At 37.3% G+C, this 19,894-nt stretch overlaps 1 protein-coding gene across 1 annotated transcript in view; it reads left to right on the plus strand.

The window, feature by feature from the left end:
* PES1 (Esterase/lipase/thioesterase family protein) overlaps positions 1 to 11,182 on the plus strand; it is a 31,310-nt gene extending 20,128 nt beyond the window's left edge. The window contains exons 5-14 of the mRNA XM_087686584.1: positions 5,633 to 5,737; positions 6,668 to 6,774; positions 7,455 to 7,576; positions 7,816 to 7,924; positions 8,063 to 8,193; positions 8,622 to 8,988; positions 10,147 to 10,260; positions 10,341 to 10,426; positions 10,574 to 10,683; positions 10,821 to 11,182. Coding sequence (XP_087542710.1) covers positions 5,633 to 5,737; positions 6,668 to 6,774; positions 7,455 to 7,576; positions 7,816 to 7,924; positions 8,063 to 8,193; positions 8,622 to 8,988; positions 10,147 to 10,260; positions 10,341 to 10,426; positions 10,574 to 10,683; positions 10,821 to 11,014 — 1,445 coding nt within the window. The 3' untranslated portion in view covers positions 11,015 to 11,182. The remainder of the gene's footprint in view (positions 1 to 5,632; positions 5,738 to 6,667; positions 6,775 to 7,454; positions 7,577 to 7,815; positions 7,925 to 8,062; positions 8,194 to 8,621; positions 8,989 to 10,146; positions 10,261 to 10,340; positions 10,427 to 10,573; positions 10,684 to 10,820) is intronic.
* Positions 11,183 to 19,894: the final 8,712 nt, after the last annotated feature.

Here is a 19,894-nt window from a genome sequence, read left to right on the forward strand (position 1 = left end):
GCTGTCTATTGCTTCTAGCTGTTGCCCAATATTTCTCTCTCCACAGGTAACTGCGTTTTTGGTCTTTTTCTTTCCTCACTATCTATTTGCACTAGATTTAGTCTCTTTGGTTACGCTTGTTGTTGTTTGATACACGGAGGTTGCCTTGCTGCGTTTCGGGATCCGTTCGGAGTACGACACACTCTCTAACTCATAACCTTTGCCTTGATCTTAGAGATATAAGAGTTTGAGGTTCAATATTCACTGCACAGTGTGTTTGCTGCATGAGCATTGTATATTCAGTAGTCATTCACTTCATTATTCATTGTGTTTATTGTCTTTGAGATATCCTAACCCTAATTATGTTTTGTGTTTATGAGTTTGTGCATTGTTGTATGATTGGTTTATGTTTTCCGCGATTAGAGTAGTTTATAATTGTTTGTTAGCTAAATGCGTTTCTTCACAAGTGAGGCTGTGATTTCTTTTTTACACACATTTTCTAGGGAAGGAACTGAAGAGAACTACTGCCACACCAACTATGCAGCAAATACATATACAAATGAGCAAATGACTATATGCTTGATGAAGGTGATGGTAAAATGTGGTGCACAATGTTATAATTTACACACTCTTATCCAATCAGCTAATGCCTCTACTTTGATAAGCCTTAGACGATTATCAATAGCTCCTTGTCTTAGGTAGAACACCTTAATTCAGTTCCATGCCATTGGAGGTTTGTGCTGCCATTACATTAGTCCCACACCATTGCCATTGGCTAGCATCGTAAATCGCCATGAAAGCCCTCTTGAGGTCCAACAACTTCAAAGCTGGATGGGATAAAATAGATTGTTGTTATCTTTAGACACATTTGTATACATTTTTCCACGTCCATAGAAGTCTAGCTTCGTGGCTTTTGTAAGAGGAAGCATCTCTTACACACAATGTTTCACATCCTGCTTGTAGAACTATGTCAATGATAGATTATTGCTGATTCCTTGTTTGATTTCTAGATTAGTATTTAGTAGTGAAATAGAGTGAGAAGAGAAAATGTATGGAATGAGCTCCAAAATCCTCTCCCAACCTTTGGCAAGATTATTTTATTCGTTAATACCCTAATCCTTAGTAAGTTTATGCATGCTTGTTGCATCACCACTTACTTGGCTTTAGCCCTTGTTTGCACATATTATGTGGCTTAGAGTAGGTTGATATAATTGGTCTTAGCCCATGTTCAAATGTGTACTTTATATATGGTTACAATCATACCCATCTAAGCCCTGCACGTGTATATACTATGATACATATAGTCACAACTCCTATTAATGTTTCCTCATAAATGTCACTTTAATTATGTCATTAATTTTTATGATGCTTCCTCCCTCTGAAGAATGATTTTCTAATTGTAAATTGGGAAACCTTCTCTAAATAGTGTCTATATATTTCCATTTTGAACTCTATTTTGAACAAACCTCCCACATTATCAAACACCTTTCACAAATTGTATTCCTTATTTGTCTATGGCGAACATCTTATATACTCTCAAGTTAATGTGCAAGTAATTGTTTATCAAATAGCTTCACTTTTCTCATCCCTTGAGACTAGATTATCTCACCCAACTCTTTCTATAGCTTTATCAAATGAAATCTTGATGTATTTCAAATTTGGAAAGAAGTTTGAGCTCGTAAAGTGATGTTCCCTATATTCTCAAGTGTTGTGAATGACCAAAATACCTAGGAGATAGTTTTGTATGCTGCTGTGATTGTATGATTTCAGATTGCTTTGGACCCTTAGATAAACATGCCTTCTTTCCTCCATATTAGTGTGAAGATATGCTAGGGTTTGCATCGAGGAAACATAGAAAGTACGACCACAAGTGAAACATAAAGACTCAAACAAGGATATGCAAAACTCAAACCCTAAACACAAAACTCAAAACGCAAAACACAAAAACATGAACACAAAGAGAGAAGAAAGGGAAATTGAATTGAATGAATCAATGCTGTAATTAAAGGAAAGAATGTACAAGATGCTCAAGGGTAGTGCTGTCCAACAGCTAGCTGCTCTTGTGGGAGCAGGCTAAGGAAGGTATTGGCGTGTATCATCCACTGGAGACGGATCCCAAGTGTAGCAACTACCAACTAGAGCAGAGACTGATGAAGAAAAGTGCCGAAAACAGAAAAACTGACCTGATGTAGATGATGGAGGCTGATTACTGGCAGTAGTGGGAGGCTGGCCGATAGCTGTAGACCATGTAGTAGCAGTCGTTGGGGGTTGGATAGCTAGTGGAAGAGGGCTGATGGTTGAACCTTGCAACACAAGGATGGGGCTGAATGGTGGGCAGCCTGTCTATTTATAGATGTGGAAGAATTCTCCCAAATTAGGGTTTTGCATGTGGGACACAGAAACTCTCTAGAAACGCTCCCCATTTAATGAAACTTTTGGTAATTTGTTGTTTTGTTGTTGTTTTAAAGAGCTAATTAGTGGGTAATTAATTTTTAGCTCAACAATTAGGTTCTCTATATTTGTCAACATAGCATTGGTCTCTATCTCGTACCTTCTTGATGCTACTTTGTGCAAGCTTTAATATTTTATTCATACCTTCTAAGAAACCTTTCACTATAGCTTGAAAGCTTTCATTTGCACGCTCCATTGCTTAGTTGTGTGAGACATAGCTTCAACTTGTGTCTTGATGGGATAGGTAAAAACATTGTGCTCTAACATTGGTAAGTAAATAATGAACATGTGTGTGCGGAATTTATTTATATTCGTTGTTGCATCTATGAATTTAGCTCAAACTTTCTAATTTTGTATGCTTAAAAAAGATTGCTATCTGTGTTCACTCACAAGCATAGTTGCCAAGAAACCCGTTTCATAAGGTTAGGAAACTTATTTCATACCTAGATATTTCATAAACGTATGAAACACCTATTTTAAACTTTCACAAATGCCATACTCTAAATGCATTGGGACTTTTGTAATTATCATTTGTCATGGATTTATTTAACACATTTATATGGATATTGGCATTGATTGTCGGAGTTTTGTCTTGAGTTGTTATCTGTGATGATTGCATCTATTGATGTCTCCTTTATAGCTAAAGTTGATGTTGCGCATGGATAGTGGACCATGATGCATGCAAATATTGATGCTATGTTGAATGCTCATTTGCGATGTATAGAATAATGAATAATGTCAATCTGTGTTTTTTATGTCACATGAATATATAGTATATGCATATAAAACTTTTGTACTTTTTAAAATCTCAAATGAAACTCGTTTCTAACATTTTACGAAACTTGTATGAAACCTATGAAACCCGTTTCATACCTCCCATTTCAGAAACCCTTGGCAACTATGCTCACAACATTGTGGTAGTGGTCTTGTTGAGATGAATTGTAGCACATGGGCTCTATTTCATACAAAGAAAAGAAACTAATGGAAGACATCCTAGTTGGAGAGATTAATGTTTTATTATTTCAACTTGTGTTTGGTTGAGGAATCATCTTATACTCTAAAGCCAAAGTAGGTGGATGTGGAGAAGATCAACATAGAGAAGGTGGTTAGCACTTTCATTCTAGGGGAGAATACAAACATCTATAATATGTTTTAGGAAGGAGATGTCCACACTTGCAAATTGGACAGAGTCTTGCTGCTAGGCAGCAAGTTGTTTTGATGATGACATGAGTAGAACCTCCAAAATCTGAAAATGCATGTATATATGGGCTGGTAATGGTGTAGACAGCTGGGACAAGGCATGGTGATGATAGTGATAATAGCTAGCATCCTTGAAAGGGCTTGTGAAAATAGGTACAAGCAAGGCGAAGGCTGTGGCAGCTGAGGGTGGGGGAAGACTAGATGGGCTTTTGTCGGTGGGCTAGCGATGACCTCCTTGTGTATCGACAATATGTGGGAGAAGCTGGGTGGTGTGAAGGATCCGAGATAGGATGGTTGCCCATAACATGCTCCATTTATAGAGGATTTTTGGTCATTTGTCATGTTGCTGAAAAATAAAGCCTTGTATCTTTGGTATCTAACAGTTGACAACCTTTTGCGGCTGTTTTAAGGAGAATAAAATAGATAGTGGTGCATAATAATTTTGATTATTGCATGCATTAATGTAGTGACTCAACATCCCTTTGAGACCCAAAAAGGTCCCAAGATGGAGAGAGAGTTGCTTCTCCACCCTCTTTTTACCCAAAGATTCCACCCCCAAGAAACTAAAGTATTGGACCAAAGATGACTTGATGGGTTGTCCAAGTGCCTACCACGATTCTAGAGGCAATGAATATTCACTTTTGAGTAGCCCAATTTGACAAGTCTTAGATTTTTTTTCTTTTCTTTTCTCTAATGCAATAACAATAAAACTTAAAAATTACCCCCCATAAAAGAATTGTTGCAAGGACCAAGGCAAGGGTGTTGGTGAAGAGGTATAGAAGAATAGAATGATAAAGTAGATGAGGGTAAGTTGCCATGGAATCACCATAGTGAGACCAAATGATACTTGTGTTGCAAATATGGTGAATCCAAGCTGATCACTCTTTGATGATGTAAAAGAGGTTGCATACTTATACAATGTAAGGGTTTTCACCTTGGGTGGACACTCATTTTCTTAAGTTTTCCTCCATTCCAAGGGCCTATTTCACATTAAACACAATACCATTGCATGGGAAAAGCAAGAGATAATGTAAAGTATCATGCAAAGTACAATACTCTAGACCTTCTGTGCTTTGCTGAACCTGAATGAGCTCGATCCACCATCAACTCCAATTAAAACTCATCAAGATAAAGTGCAACATTTCACTCAGAATGATTTGCCAAGTCACCGTCGTCCATCATGTGCATCTTTCGTAGGCGACACAACATTGGAACTTCACCAAAAAGCACATGGAAACTTTACCTCTAACTCTTCATGGCCCAAAACCTACAGAAGGTTCTAGGCTTTTTTCCCCTTTGGATTGCACAGATCCTTGGAACTTTCACATTGCTGCAAAAGATGGTACATTGGCTGCATTTCCCTCATGACCAATAGCCCTATACGGAGCATTGGCATGATCAGTATGGATACCAAGAGTTCCAAATCCAGTGGGCTGCATATATACATCGCCAAACATACTACCTTGTGCCCAAGGCATCATGCCAACATTACTATTTCTCATGAGGCCGGCAACTTGTGGAAATATGCAAACTAGCACATTCATTCTAGATCCATGCCAGTAAGAAAGCAGCAAACATAAAAATGGGATCAAAGAAGCATGTTCCAATGTTGGGCACTTTTTAGCATAGTTCCTATTGTTGTGGCTTTTGTCAAAAATATAGGGAGGAATTAATTGTTAGTGTCCTCATTGGCCAATTAAAAAGATAACAAAGTCTGGTCAATTGGTTGAAATAAGTTCGACTGCACAATTTCTCACACCTTATGGTAAACCTGTTCAGTTTCTTTCAAATCTTTCCTGAGCTTATTAGTAGATTCTTGCTTCTAATGGTAAAATAGGTGATCAGGCTGCTTATGTTGATGGTTTGAACACTGACTGATGCAGATACATTGAGGTTAAATTTTCTGTTTGTTTGGTTGCTTTGTTCTCTGGCATAGTGATTGATTTTGTTTTATGGGGAGTTTCAAACTAGCAACTGAAGTAACTATGTCCATTTAATGCAGCGACTTGCTTTAACAGTTCGCAACTTCTACCATTTTTCCCATTGATGGAGGGCATACCTGCTCAGATTTACGAAATTGTCCCATTTTTATTGAGCTCCACTATGGGTAAGATCAAGGCTGCACCCTTTTGGTGAGGCATGTACTTGCTAGTCTGTGCTGTTGTATTCAGCAAAGTTGCTTCAATATTATTGCGCTGATTTTGTTACCCATGTATGTTGAGTTGAAAGGATGTTACCAACCACCATCATGGGAACTTGATCTCAGGCTAGTGTTAGAGTTTAAAAGGAAGAGTCCAGCGAGACTGTTATGAACACAGTTCTCGAATCTTGTAGTTTCTTACCCATGCATGTTGAATTGAAAGGATGTTACCAACCACCATCATGGGAACTTGATCTCAGGCTAGTGGTAGAGTTTAAAAGGAAGAGTCCAGCAAGACTGTTTATGATGCAGTTCTCAAATCTTGTAGTTTCTTACCCAGTCAAAAGGAAGAGTCCCCAATTTAAATTTTATGGTGCATCAAGCTTTATAAATTGCAAAGACCAATCGATGGTGTGCCAGTTTTCTTAAAAAATTGGGTTGTATTGTTGCACCTTCAAGGACTTCAGTGGAAATGCTTTTTCTTGAGCTTTCAAATGCATCTGTACTGTGTCTGGAACTTCCAAGATTCTAATTTATTATGAAGCATGCTGCAGAATATTGGTTCACGTGAGTATCACAGCATGATAGTTCTTGCAATTTCAGAGTCATCTGAAAGTCTGAAATTTCTTGTGTCATCTTTAGACTTTGAAGACATCCTTCTGCTGCCTTGTTGCATAATATGTGTCAAACAGTACATCTGTTGTCCTGGCTACACATATCTTTCCAATTTTAAAATATGTAAATGTAATTATTTTGGCTATTAAAATTTGTGATATGTACAAAATCATATAAAAAGTTGGGTACTAATATGTGCAGCTCCAGCTTAGCTGTTCCTGCATATGGTCTAAATTTGTCCTTTTTTGTGGGGTGGGTCTGGGGGTGGGGAATCTCCTATAGGAGACCCAGTCCGTATGGCTTTGGCAAAAGTAGATAAAGGACTATCAGCGTTTGACAAAGTACAAGCACTGTCTGACAACCTTACTGCTCTACTCCCTACACTGCCAGTGAGTATATTTCACAGTCCTCCACTTTCTGAGGTTTCTGGAGAATGCAGTTACCTCTTAGAAATATCCAACTGACATTGCAGTTTTTAGTTGAGAATTTTTCCAATGCTTGACATGTATCTAACAATCAAGGGGTTGATACTTTCTGAGGTTTCTGGAGAATACAGTTACTGTGTAGAAATGTCCAATTGACATTGCAGTTTTTAGTTAAGAAAATTTCCAATGCTTGGCATGTCTCTAACAATCAAGGGTTGATATTTTCAGATACACAAAATCCTTGGAGGATTGTTTGCACTAAAGTCCTTAGCCCTACGTGACTTGAAATGCCCTCTTTATTTGTTCGCTTAGTAGATGAAATATTGTAGTGACAGGGAAAGCGATTCCTGTTTTTGTTGGTGTCGTCTTTTAAAATAAACTTTGGCATTGTGGTTTCATTCCTATATGTAATCTTTGAACTGATGAAGATACCCTTACCATCATTTTAATTTCTCGGAAAACACATTAAAAGGTCACATGCATGTCATCATATGTCAGAGATTATGTATCACTACTTGAAATCAGGTTAAGTGCACAAATTATTATGCTTGCTTTGATTTACACTACAACCATAGAGATTGGATCTGTATTACATGCATTTTCACAAGGAAAACAATATTTGTACATCTCCCTCCTACTTGCAGATTCTTGCTGATATTGTTCCAAAGGAAACTTTGCTTTGGAAGATCGAATTGCTAAGGTCCACTGCTATGTATGCAAACTCACGCCTCCATGCTGTCAAGGCTGACGTTCTAGTTCTTGCCAGGTACATGTTCTTTGAGAGTCATACAAGTGAATGTAGATACTGATATGGACAATATGTTTGCATGCCCTCATGTTTTTAGCTGGTCATATGGTGATATTGAAGAGATACATAATGAAGTTCCATATCCTAACTCTGTTGAAGGACTTGAACAAAATTGGATCTGACTTGAAGGTCAAGGTTGCCGGTGCACATCTTGTTAATTGCTATTTCTCTTTCTGGCTGGTATTTGTTATGGCCAGTGGGAAAGATCAGATGCTTCCAAGCCGAGATGAAGCAGAGAGACTGAGAAAAACCTTGAAAAGTTGTGTAATTCGATATTTCAAGGACTCTGGTCATACTTTGCTACTGGTTGGTACTTTAAGCATTACTTTGCTCCTTTTTCTTTCTGGCATTTGAAAGTTGCTATTTTTTGCAGAAAGAAAAAGGTACAAACATGTTTGTTAATTACAATGGGTACCTGCACACAATTTTTGCTTTGTCTGGCAGGAAGACGGGATTGATCTTGCATATCAGATTCGTGGTGCTAATCTGTACCGTCACCATAAAACTTTCGATCCTGTATCAGACTTCGTATACCCAACAACAGAGGAATTTGCTCAAGCCTTTGAACGCAATAAGTAATCTCTTTTCCTCAATGCTTGCCTTTTTTTTTTTTGCCATCCCCCATGGGGACGGGTTTTCAGTCATTTTAGATGACTGGATAACTTTTCTTAAGCTTTTTACCATGAACTGCATAAAAAGTTGTGTGGAAAGAAAGAAATAATACTGTTACTGCTTTAAATTCTCAAATTGCAGAAGCTAGGTAATTCGATGCTTGAATTACTGCTATGTCATTGTGAAGGTCACGATTCTAAAGATCACATCAATGCTCTTGTACAATCTTTTTTTCCAATCACCACATGATCTATGGGGCCCCTTACACCTGTGTATTGATTAATCTAAGTTGCTTAACTACAGGATATGTACCTGTGTCTGTAGAGTCATATATTCATTTTGAAGATTGCGAGGTTAATTGAATGGTCTTTATGCACTTGGGTTTACACAGGCTTTTTCGCCAACTTTGTAGTCCTGTATTTTTCTCCAAAAAGGAAGATGGAACTATTGTGCGAGGCTTATCTGGTGTCCCTGAAGACAGACCTATTCTTCTTGTAGGCTATCACATGTTAATGGGGCTTGAGTTGGGTCCTCTTGTCACTGAATTCTTAAAGCGTAAACAGTTGATTCGTGGTATTGCACATCCTATTCTTTTCTCACGGGCATTGGAAAGAGGGTTGACAGAGCCAGGGTTTTATGATGATGTCCGTGTTTTTGGGGGTGTGCCTGCAACAAAGAGAGGCTTCTTCAAAGTTATGGCTAGAAGAGAGTCTGCACTTCTATACCCTGGTGGTGCAAGGGAAGCTCTGCATCGGAAGGTACAAACATGCTGATATTTTTTGCAGAACTTTCAAATCGACTACATTGTCTCCAGGAACCACTGGTGTTTGTAATTTATTGGTACATATATAATTTACAAAGGTGGGGCTTTATCCAATTTGTCCATATTACAAACACTTACAGATCGTAAGCATTCTCAGCATGTGGTGTCTGTGGGTGAAGTATCTTGTGGATATGGTTTTAGAGGATGGTAAATCTGTCAGCAACTACACTGCATCTATTACTATTGGTTGTTGCAAATTGTGGTTCATTTGTGAAAATTATTCTTGAGAAATTGAACTTCAATTATGGTCATGATGTTGAATTGATTATTCTCTTTGTTTTGAAAGTTAAAGTCTGCAGAGGTCATTGTTCTGGTTGATCTCCTGACTGTTTTGATCATAAAAAAGTTAAGCTTTCACTGGGAAAATAAAGGATTGTTGTGATTGCAACAATGGCTCAACTGGCCATGTCTAGAATGTGCCACTTCTTTATATAGTAACCCTTAGTCCAGGGCCCTAGTCATCCACTGCAAAATGATACAAGTACCCTTCTCATAGAAGAGATCTCATGGGCACTAGTCGGCACCACTCCCTTGACTTGTTGGCACCATTCCCTTGACTACTCAGCACCACTCCCTCGACTTGTTGCATTGGCTGTTCTTCTTGGTAAGAACCCTAGATCAGGAATTGTTCACACTCCTTGGGAGTTCCTATGTGAAAAGGGGTGCAAGTTCTGAACGATTGCAACTTGTTGCTCCACATCATGATAGATTGCAGTCAAACAGAACTGCACAAGCTATGAGATTTCTGCATGTTGCAACCTGGTGTCCACATTTGTGTTGCCTGAACATCGTGTTTTCAAACAGGGTTTGCTTCAGCCTGTGTGCTATATTGCACTAATCTTAAAAGAGGAAAGCCAGGTTCGCCCTGGAAGAAGAAAAGGTTGGGTGGGGGGAGAGGGGGGCTTTGTGTGTTGGTGTGGGGGGATTCAAGATTGTCCCTTGCCCTGCATGCCCTATCAGGGGGGTTCATTAGCCCTGAGGCAGTTCCATATGTGTTTGTTTAATCAGATCATATGTGGAAAATAATTGTTTTTGCAGTGTTTTGTGAGACTGCAAAGATGGCATTCAAGTTTCTTGGTACTGATACTTTCAGGGAGAGGCTTATAAGCTCTTTTGGCCAGAGAATTCAGAATTCATTCGAACTGCAGCTCGCTTTGGCATGACTATCGTGCCGTTTGGAGCAGTTGGGGAAGATGATCTGCTAGAGGTAATAATCTACTATCTAGTACCTGTTTGACATGTTCAATTTGTGTACAGTTTTGAAGGAAAAGTTGTTGGTATATGCAGCTACTTCTGGACTATGATGAACTGAAACAGCTGCCCTTTTTCTCTTCAACGTTCCAGGATGCAAATCAAAAACAGTTCCAAATTAGGTATTCGATCTGTTTATATTTGGCATTGATTAATGGACAGGCTAATGCAGGATACATCCTGGTTTGTATGGTAGTGGTACTTAAATTTTAGTCCTATGAAAGGGATATCTGTGATAAGAGCTGTATATACTTGTTTGCCATGAACAGACGAGGTGCAGTTGGTGAAGTGGCTAAACAAGAGCTGCATCTACCTCTGCTTGCACCAAAGCCTCCTGGACGGATGTATTTCCTTTTTGGGAAGCCATATGACACTACCGGTATCTATCTGTGTCTATCTAATTTCGATATGCATCAGCAATAAGCTTCAAACTCATCAGCTGTAATGTCATCAGCAATAAGCCACAAACTCATCATCATCAATGGTTTGCTATGCATGGGGTATGCTCTTCTGTAGGAAAAGGAGAACTCTTGCAGAAGAACAGAGAAGCCGCGAATAAGGCGTACCATGAAATTAAAGAAGATGTTGAAGATTGTTTACAGTATCTACTGAAGAAGCGTGAGGAGGATCCATACAGAGGGTTTTTCCCAAGATTTTTGCTTGAGACCCTGTGGGGTGGAGATTGGCAGGTGCCCACATTCAAACCATAGGTTGCAATTGTAAAATGTAAACTGCAGATTTATTTCACTTGTAAAACTATTGAACTGATGAGCTCTTGTAATTTTACAACTGATGAGCTCTTGTAACCATGCCCACAATTTTACACATTATATGCTCATTTTACCATCAGATAAAGAATAGCAAAATATTGAGACTAAGTTTGGAAGGCCATCACGCTACCACAATTCTTGTAAAAAGCTATAAAAAATAGCTTACCCACAATTCTGTTATTTGATAAATAAAATCACACACACACACACACACACACACACACACACACGCACGCACGCACGCATGCACGCACGCACGCACGCACGCACGCACGCTCATGGATCTACTAAAAAGCTATTTGTATTTACGTAAGGATTAAGATGTACTTACTCATGGATCTACTTGAGTCATCTTGCTCATTAAGGTTTGGGTTTGGAACTTTTAAGGCATCGTTATTATCTTTCGTACTCAATTACTTTGCCTCGGCTCTTAAGACACCTAACTATATTGACTGCTCTATTACTAACATGTAATAATTTTTGTTCCTCTTGCTTTACTTACTCTCGAATTAGTGATACCAAAATGAGAAAAATATTTAGTAATTAGTTGCTTTTCTATGGAAAGTAATCGGATGGTCTATAATTGACTTAATTTACTCTTTGTAATTAAGCTTGTATATTAGTGATATGCTTGTTAATAATTAATTAGAAAAATTCTTTTAGCAATTACCCTATTTTGGTAGAATAGTCAGATGGGTAGTGTAAAGGTGTTCTTTTGGCTTTGGGTTTTCAATTAGACTTTTTCTTGATATACTATGTCTTAACCTAGAACTGCCCTTTCTGTCCTTGTTGTGTGCATTTGGTGACTTCTGAGATTATGTAGGTATTGTCATGCCTTTGCTTGCATTTCACCTTGCTTTATTGCTGGCCTTATTTGCCTTCGCTATGATTATGGCTTGATTTTGCAGCCATGGTGGCTACTCACCTATCTTATCTTGGAGGCCTCCCCTTTGCAAGATGCAATCATGGCAGAATCATATGGCCCAAATCCCTCTTGTATCGCTGTGAACCCGTCCACGCATGTTATGATTGCGGGTTAACTAGTAAGGCCGCATTTTTAGCTGCTAATTCCTGCTTTTGATTGACCCTCTTCTTTTCCTTGCGCATGTATATAGATCATGGTAGGTGGGCAAGTTTATAACCATACATGCTTATCCCTTCCTGTGGTGATTTGTGGACCCAAACATGCTATTAATTTTCTGCTACAACCAGGCTATGTATATGTTATTTTATCCCTCTTTGGGTATGGCTGTATAACATTATGACAGGTTTTTCCTTCATGTAACATTGCCCTGTTTTGCAATGGTATGCTCTCAGTTTTGCGGAATCACAATGTCACTTGCTTCAGCATCCATTTCTTTCAAATAGGTATTTAATCATCTTATTGTTTTTCCTGTTTTATTCAATCTGCAATCATCAATTTGGGGCATATTTCCATCAATTTTTTTACACAGTTTGCAGTAACCATTGTTGGATATTAACCCCCTTTTCTTCCAATTTGAAATGCATCTTGACTTTCATGGTTGAAGTGCCAAACTGCAGGCCATTTCAACCTTTATTCCTTACAATCTATTGATTCTTATATGCTAAACATGAAAATTTTTGGCATAAATTCTGTCCCTTTGGACAATTTTCAGTTTGTGCAAGGTTTTACCTTTAGTAAATTCTTTATTGAATGTTAGTTTTTTTACTATGTTACAACAATGATTTATGGGTTACTTTTAAATTCGCCCATCGTTATTCATCTATGTAACATACACATCACATTTTGTTCGTTATGGTTATGGTGTTTTGCCCATTTGGTTGGCCAGATATAATTTTCCTTTCTAGTGTAATCTAATTTTTGGTTTTTAACAAAATGTAGTGATGAAATAAGGTTGCAGTCTTCCCTTCCCCCTAACAATAACTATTTAAAATCTTTATTTGGGCAATGATGGTTTTTAAAGAAATGTTTTGCCTAATCTTAGGCATATTTCCTAGTCCTATAATGATGAAAAGAAATAAGTATTTTTCATGAATCTTGTCCCTTGTAACAGTTTTTAGTTTGTGCACGAATTTAAATTTTTTAATAGTAATTTCTATATTGCATGATAGCCTACTATCTTGATGTCATAATGTTTTTCTTCCCCTAGCTTGGTATTAATCCGTGCAATACACTTCCATATAGTTGTTCTTTATGGTTGTGGTATCTAACCTATTGGTAAGAAATTCATGGAGCTGCTTTGAAATTTTTAGCTTATGGAATTTATGTTTGCTAATATTTCTTTTTTTATAGAAAAGCTTTTTACTTTGTATTTAATAACCCATCAAGATACTTATAAGCCCCTTAACTCTTCCCCTAATTAGTCTTGTCTAAGATTACCTTGATGTTTGTTTTAACAGATCTTTAATTTCCCTCTAAATCCTTACCACTTTCCTAAATCGTGCACAGTAAATGTGGCCTTCTTAACGTTACATACATGTAACTGATGGCCTTATTTTATTCTCTCCCTACTCAAAGATAACTAAGGAATTGAATCCTCTCCTTGTAGCAAGAAGATTGAACTTCATCTAGTTCGGTTCCACCCATAGCTAATGGCTTATAAATACATGCCTATAAATGGTAAACCCATTAGATGCTATTTTGACCATGAGTTAGTAAACAACCTTATTGCTCTAAGCTTTACCCCTCACCTACTGAGAACTGTAGCTTTTTGGCTAATCTTCGAGTTTTGGAGTACCACCCTTATCTAGCTACATGGACATGAAAAGGTAAACTTGTTTCATGTAGGTCATAAGGGTAGCAAAGCTGGATATTGATGTAGATGCTTGCAACATTGGCAGGATTATTTTGTCCTTACTATTAATCTCCTTATTTGGTTTTGCAAGTAATAGGCAATATGCCTCCTAGAATGTGTTTATCATGTCATGCCTTTGCTATTGATTTGAGTTCTATATTAACGGAATTCGGGTGGTTGTATCTTGTAATATATTGCTATGTATATACAAATGGTTCCCAATGGTATTATATAAATTTTAGCATTTGCTCTTGGGCTATTCTTTGTTTAAACACTCACTTATGGGGAAGTGCTATGGTAGCTATCCTTTGTAAAATTTATCTTGAAAATTTTAAATTTATATATTAAAAAAATGAACTTATTACTTTGCTAACTCTTATAATTGGCTTTTTTTTTAGCATAATGAATGAATTGCTATCCTTAGGCTATGCATATCCACTACTGCCACCTTCGATTTTTGTCCAAGTCTTATTAGCATGTTCAATTCTAGTGATTTTCATCGTACCTTAATTGAGCTTGATTAAGCAAGCCTCAATACCAACCCGGAGACTCAGAAATTTACTACTTTTGTAGTGGGATTTAGCTAGTTGGTTGAAGATTTACCACATTTATCTTCTAACCTTGTGCAAGCTATCACTAAAATTGAGGACCTTGATGGATAACATGGATAATTTGGTGAGAGAGGATGAAGTTAATCTTAGCAATTGGATTGACTCTTCTAAATCCATCAATAAAAACCTTTTTCAACATGTTGAAATTCCCTTTCAAGAGGAGAATCCAAGACAAAAGAAAATTTGGATTTTAATACCCCAAGTCCACTAGATGGAACTGATAGAAAAGCCTTGGTTCCTCTCGATTTTTCAGAGGAGGAAGCTGGATTTTTAAATGCTACTTGGGAGACCCCGAAATGGGTCAAGAAACAAGAGCAAGGTTCCTATGTAGATGCATTCATCCCACAGTGATTTTTGGAAATTTATCTTCAAGCAATGAATCACCAACCATGGTCATATGCAATGTTTACTCCTACAATCCCTATTCCAATTGAAATGTGGTTGCTATTACTGGGAGAGGATAAAATTTCTCCTACTGGTAAAGAATTTTCTCCTCTTGTGTTGATTGAGGCCACTTCTTCTCTCTCTAAGTTTGTTAATCTCAATGGTCTTATTAGCATATCTATGTTTGAGGCTAATAGATGCCCCTCTCCTTATGGTGTTTACCTTGATGTAAAGTTCGCTAAACTGAATGACCATAAGCATGATGGAAAATTTCTCTATGGAGTATTTAATTTGCTTAGACTGGTCATCAAATGCCGTTGTGATATCTCGTGCTATCGTGGAGAATGCAAATACAATATCATCTTATTGTTTGACCATGCATTATGGCTTATCATGGACAATGTAGACTCAGTTTTTTTTGGCTAAAAGTCTATTTGGTTCTATGATGTTATTCTTCAATTGGATAACAAAGGAGGCTTATGAAGCAATTAAGGACTCTTTGGTGTTTGCATACTTCAAAGAAATGGTCTTAATAGCTGCCAAAAATCTTACGGTTCCTAAGAGAGGATCCAACTTGTTGCCCAATTTGAAAGGTGAAGGTGTCAGGATCATAGAAAGATGCTTTAATCCACAAAAGCAATAGCAAGGAGTTAATAGCTTTCCATCAGTTAGGAGTTCAAACTCTATGACAAGAGGCAGTGGAAGGCCCCAAAGCCACTATAGACCAAAAAATTTTGACAAAACAGACTTACATTATACTCAGCTTAGACTTCCAACAGATCTACCTCACAAAGTCTCAAGAGAAAGGGTGTTCATCTCGATGATTGTAGCCCTGCAATTATGCAACTTCTTTTTTATTAATGCAGGTCATAGTCCGACAGAATCAAATTGGTTGAAGATAGGAAATCCTCCCAATCATTCATATTACTTTTTGCAATGCCTTGCTTGACAAAATATGCCCTAAGAAGTGCTCTAAGGAATTTTTCTTCCTCATTGGAAATCCTTTGTCCTTCTATGTGTTCAAGGATATTATATTTGGTTGGAAGTTTCTATCTTCCCTTAAATGCATGGTTTATAAGCCAGGTGCCATTTTTACTGCTATCTTTGATCCTTACAATTGTCATAAATATTCAAGTGACTCTTATTTCATGGTTTTTTATCACGTCGGCATAATGAATCTTGAGATTATATCTAATACTTATTTGAGAAAGCAATTGGCTAAAGGTCTAAACCACATAGATTCTAAGCCATTTCATAGGGTCGATGCCAAATATTCTCTTATATGTGGTTTTAGGGAGTTTCTTAAGATCCTTGATCTTGATGAGCACTTATATATTGATAGAGTTGAATCCTTCCTTGATAATAAGCTCAAGGTATTCTAATTGAGGAGAAATCCTACTTCGATATTAGCAATTTTTAGAATGACCCGAATCTACTTAATGATTTCTAAATCTTTGGAATTGACAAAGCACCTAATAGTCCTTCATTCTTCTGCAAAAAACTTACTTTCTTTTGCAAAAAAGAGGTATAATACCATTGATTTTTCAGCATTCTAATTTAGATCTTAACAACCTTCTACATGGTATTCAACAGTTCGAGAAAGTGGAAATCTTGCATCATGCCAACCCGGATCTACCATTTCTTATGGGAATATTTAAGGCCCACAAAAATGACTTTATATGGTTTCCTAATGCCGCTAATTCTATATATACAAAGTATGCACTCAATCTGGCTTCCGTTCTTGATGCTTGCATGGAATTTATGAATGAATTGGCTAGAAAACTCAACAAACATATTTTCTTGGCTTCTCATTTGAATATCTAGTCATTCTAGTTGATTAACTTTGCTCAAGAAGCCTTTATCAATCTACCACATTCCATATTCAATTGTTCAACAGACATAAACAAATGCTATGAGAACATATGGCATCATGTGGAACTTGGTTTGACTGAAGTTGTTGGATAGATTGTTACTTGGGCCTTCAAACACTAGAATTCTTCTTTGTTAACCCTTGACCAAACCTCTAGATTGGTTTGTTGGTTCCCAAAACACAAAGTAAACAAACTCACATTCTCAATGTATGAATGTATCCAACTTAATTCATGGATAATTGATAATATGTATATTATGTTTTTTGGAAAATCCAAAAGACAATGTCAAGGGATCCTTATGGATTTCTGTTGTTCTCTTCGATGTGGTGTAACCTATATTTGTGCTTTTTTGAATACAATTTTTGTAGGATACTAGCCTATACTCAAAGATTTGATATCTTTGAAGCACTTCTCTCATATGTTTTGGTTTTATGATGACCTATTTTTAGTTAATGTGCCAAATCCTAATATTTTCTTATGCCAACAAATCTCTTCAATCTACTCCATCTACCCTGAACCACCACTTCTATTTGACCTTGATGGTAACACTTCTCATTTTTTCAATATTGGACACTTTGTCTTAGTTTTAACCAACTTTCTCAGTATGACAGTGCATTGTCCACTAGATGCCCTTAGCATCACTACCTTTGACAAGAAGGACACATTACCCTTCAAATGCATTAGGTAATAGACCTTTGGATTGGGCACACAAAGTAATTCTATCCCAAGTGGGGCCCATTCTTTATTCAAATAATTCAACCTTTAAAGCACATGGGCAATTTCATTGTCTTGTACAAAGCTTTGCAAACAATGGCTTTGAAAAAGTACTCTGGTGACTTATTTGCAAACATCTTCAAAATGATCTACCTCTACTCAAGCTAGAATTGTTTCAATTGCGTGCATTAAACTGCATATAATCAAGGTGGGTACCTTGGGGCCACTCCTATATTAGGTGATGGTTCCTTGGTATACCATCACCTACCCATGGGCCATTTGGTATGAGATGTTGGTGGGCTTTATTCATAGCTATTTGTATTTACTTTAGGGTTATGTACTCACTCATGGATCTACACAAGTCATCTTGCTCATTAAACTACCTCAAAGCACATACTCTGATTGGTCATTAAATTGCCTCAAAGCACATACTCTGACAAGCAAGGTGACAATTATCCACATGTACAAGGACCATTGGCCTTAGCGGAAAATATAAGCACCAATTTGCACCTCACATTCTTGGTATGCTGCTTTAGGACAATCCCTACAACATCTAGCCATAGGAATCCACGAGAAAGTGCTAAGAAGCCTTAGGCACTTTGACCCTTGAAAAAGTAAACTTAAGCAAACTTGAAACCTTGTACGTACTCCTCTAGAACCATTTTTGTGAAATCAGCCTGAGAGGAGGTGAGAATTAGTGGTAACAGCTAAACCTTGGACCTCATGCAACTAGACCATAAAGAGAAACAACCTTAATGTAGAGTTGACCACATTTAAGAAGCAAATAATCACAAGAAGACTGTAACCTTGCCTTGATCAACTTGCAAAAACCCTTGTGGTTGGACAATTAAAAAGAGAGAGTTCCTATAGGCCATAGCATGTGCATGTAAGATTTGTGATTTAATGCTTGCTTATGCACATCATCAAGTAAATAACTTGCTTGAGTACCATCACATGAAAGTAATTGCATTGCATTGGATCACACTAATTGTGGAAAATCAAAAAGCTTGATTGCTCACAATGCAGTTATACTCACTTGCATACGTTGTTAAAAAGATTAGTTACTTCTAAGAGGAACAAGAAACATGTAAGGGGATAAATCCAAAAAAAAAAAACCCTAAGAGAGCAGTTAAATCAACTCTAAGAAAACAATTGATTGGAACCTAAGAAAGGAAAGAGAAACTAAGGAAATTGAGAGACATAAAGACCGAATACCGATGACTATCAACAACTCTATGACCACAACTTTGATGAGGAAATGCGATTTGAAAAGTAAATCGTATCATTGGAAATATCCTAAAGCTAACATGCAACAGAGACCACATTGCTTAATGAGCCTCACTAATTGATGAGGGCAAGTTACACAACGACATTTTTAGCATCCAGGGAGTGACATGTCAAACACATGACAGAATTCAAGAGTAAGAGATGTCTTGGGAGTCACCATCTTCTTATCTAATCTAATCGGCCTCATTGAGACCTTGGTTACTCAAGAAGTGATAGAAACCATATTTGCCTCAAGCTTGAATGCAAATAGCCTAGGATTTGACTCTAGTAGATTTCTAGCTACTAAAATTCAATAGTTATTAGCATGATATGACCAAGCTTGAATGCATGTAGCCAAGGCTTTGACCCTAGTAGATTTCCAACTACTAAAATTCAGTAGCTATTAGCGTGATATGACCAAGAGATGAGCATAGTGCACATAGGAAGGATAACACAAGAGATACTAGTAGACATAGAGGACGAAATAAGTCTTGGAAAAGATTTGCAATAACAAGTCCTTGGATTCACATAGACACAAATGAGTGATAAGAAAAGTAAAGAGGTTGAATTGAACTAGGTCTAGCATATAATTTTTGAGAAATGACAAATGATATATGCTCCAGGAAGAGATCTCTTGAATCCCATATGCACAATGAGGAGAATGGAACAACCCAACTACTATAAAGCATTGTACTTGCAAGATGAGTAAATTAATATGGTGGTACTTTTGTCCTTTTAGTTGAGAGTCTGTGAGTCATTGTCCAACCACACAAGACTATGTTTGAGTTCAAGCTTCAATCTTGGAACCTAATTCACTTGTGTGACATTCTATCTTCAACTCTGTGTCTTCATGAGTTCACTCTATCTCTTCAAGCCACCATAGCCGTGCTCTAGATATGTTCTTTTGACAATCTTAGCATTCATAGGAAGAATTTGATTAGGGGCAAATGATGTTAGGAAAAAAACCCTTGTTGAGTGCTGAAATGATTGGATTTTTATTATTCTTAATTGTATATTTGGAGTTGAATTGCATGTTTCTATGGAATGTGATTCTTTTTAAGTGGTTTGGATTGAATTTTTTTAAACAGCTCATTGAGGTTTTTGATTGATTTGTTATATTTTGATGGGTTCTGTTGGGGGCGATTGTTAGTTTATGAAATGTTTTGTTTGTCTTTGTAGAGCTATGTTTCCCTTGTT

The sequence above is a fragment of the Lygodium microphyllum genome, chromosome 10 (assembly GCF_053477565.2).
Source record: "Lygodium microphyllum isolate KBCC chromosome 10, Lygodium_microphyllum_v1.1.10, whole genome shotgun sequence".
In the NCBI taxonomy this organism is placed as follows: Eukaryota; Viridiplantae; Streptophyta; class Polypodiopsida; order Schizaeales; family Lygodiaceae; genus Lygodium; species Lygodium microphyllum.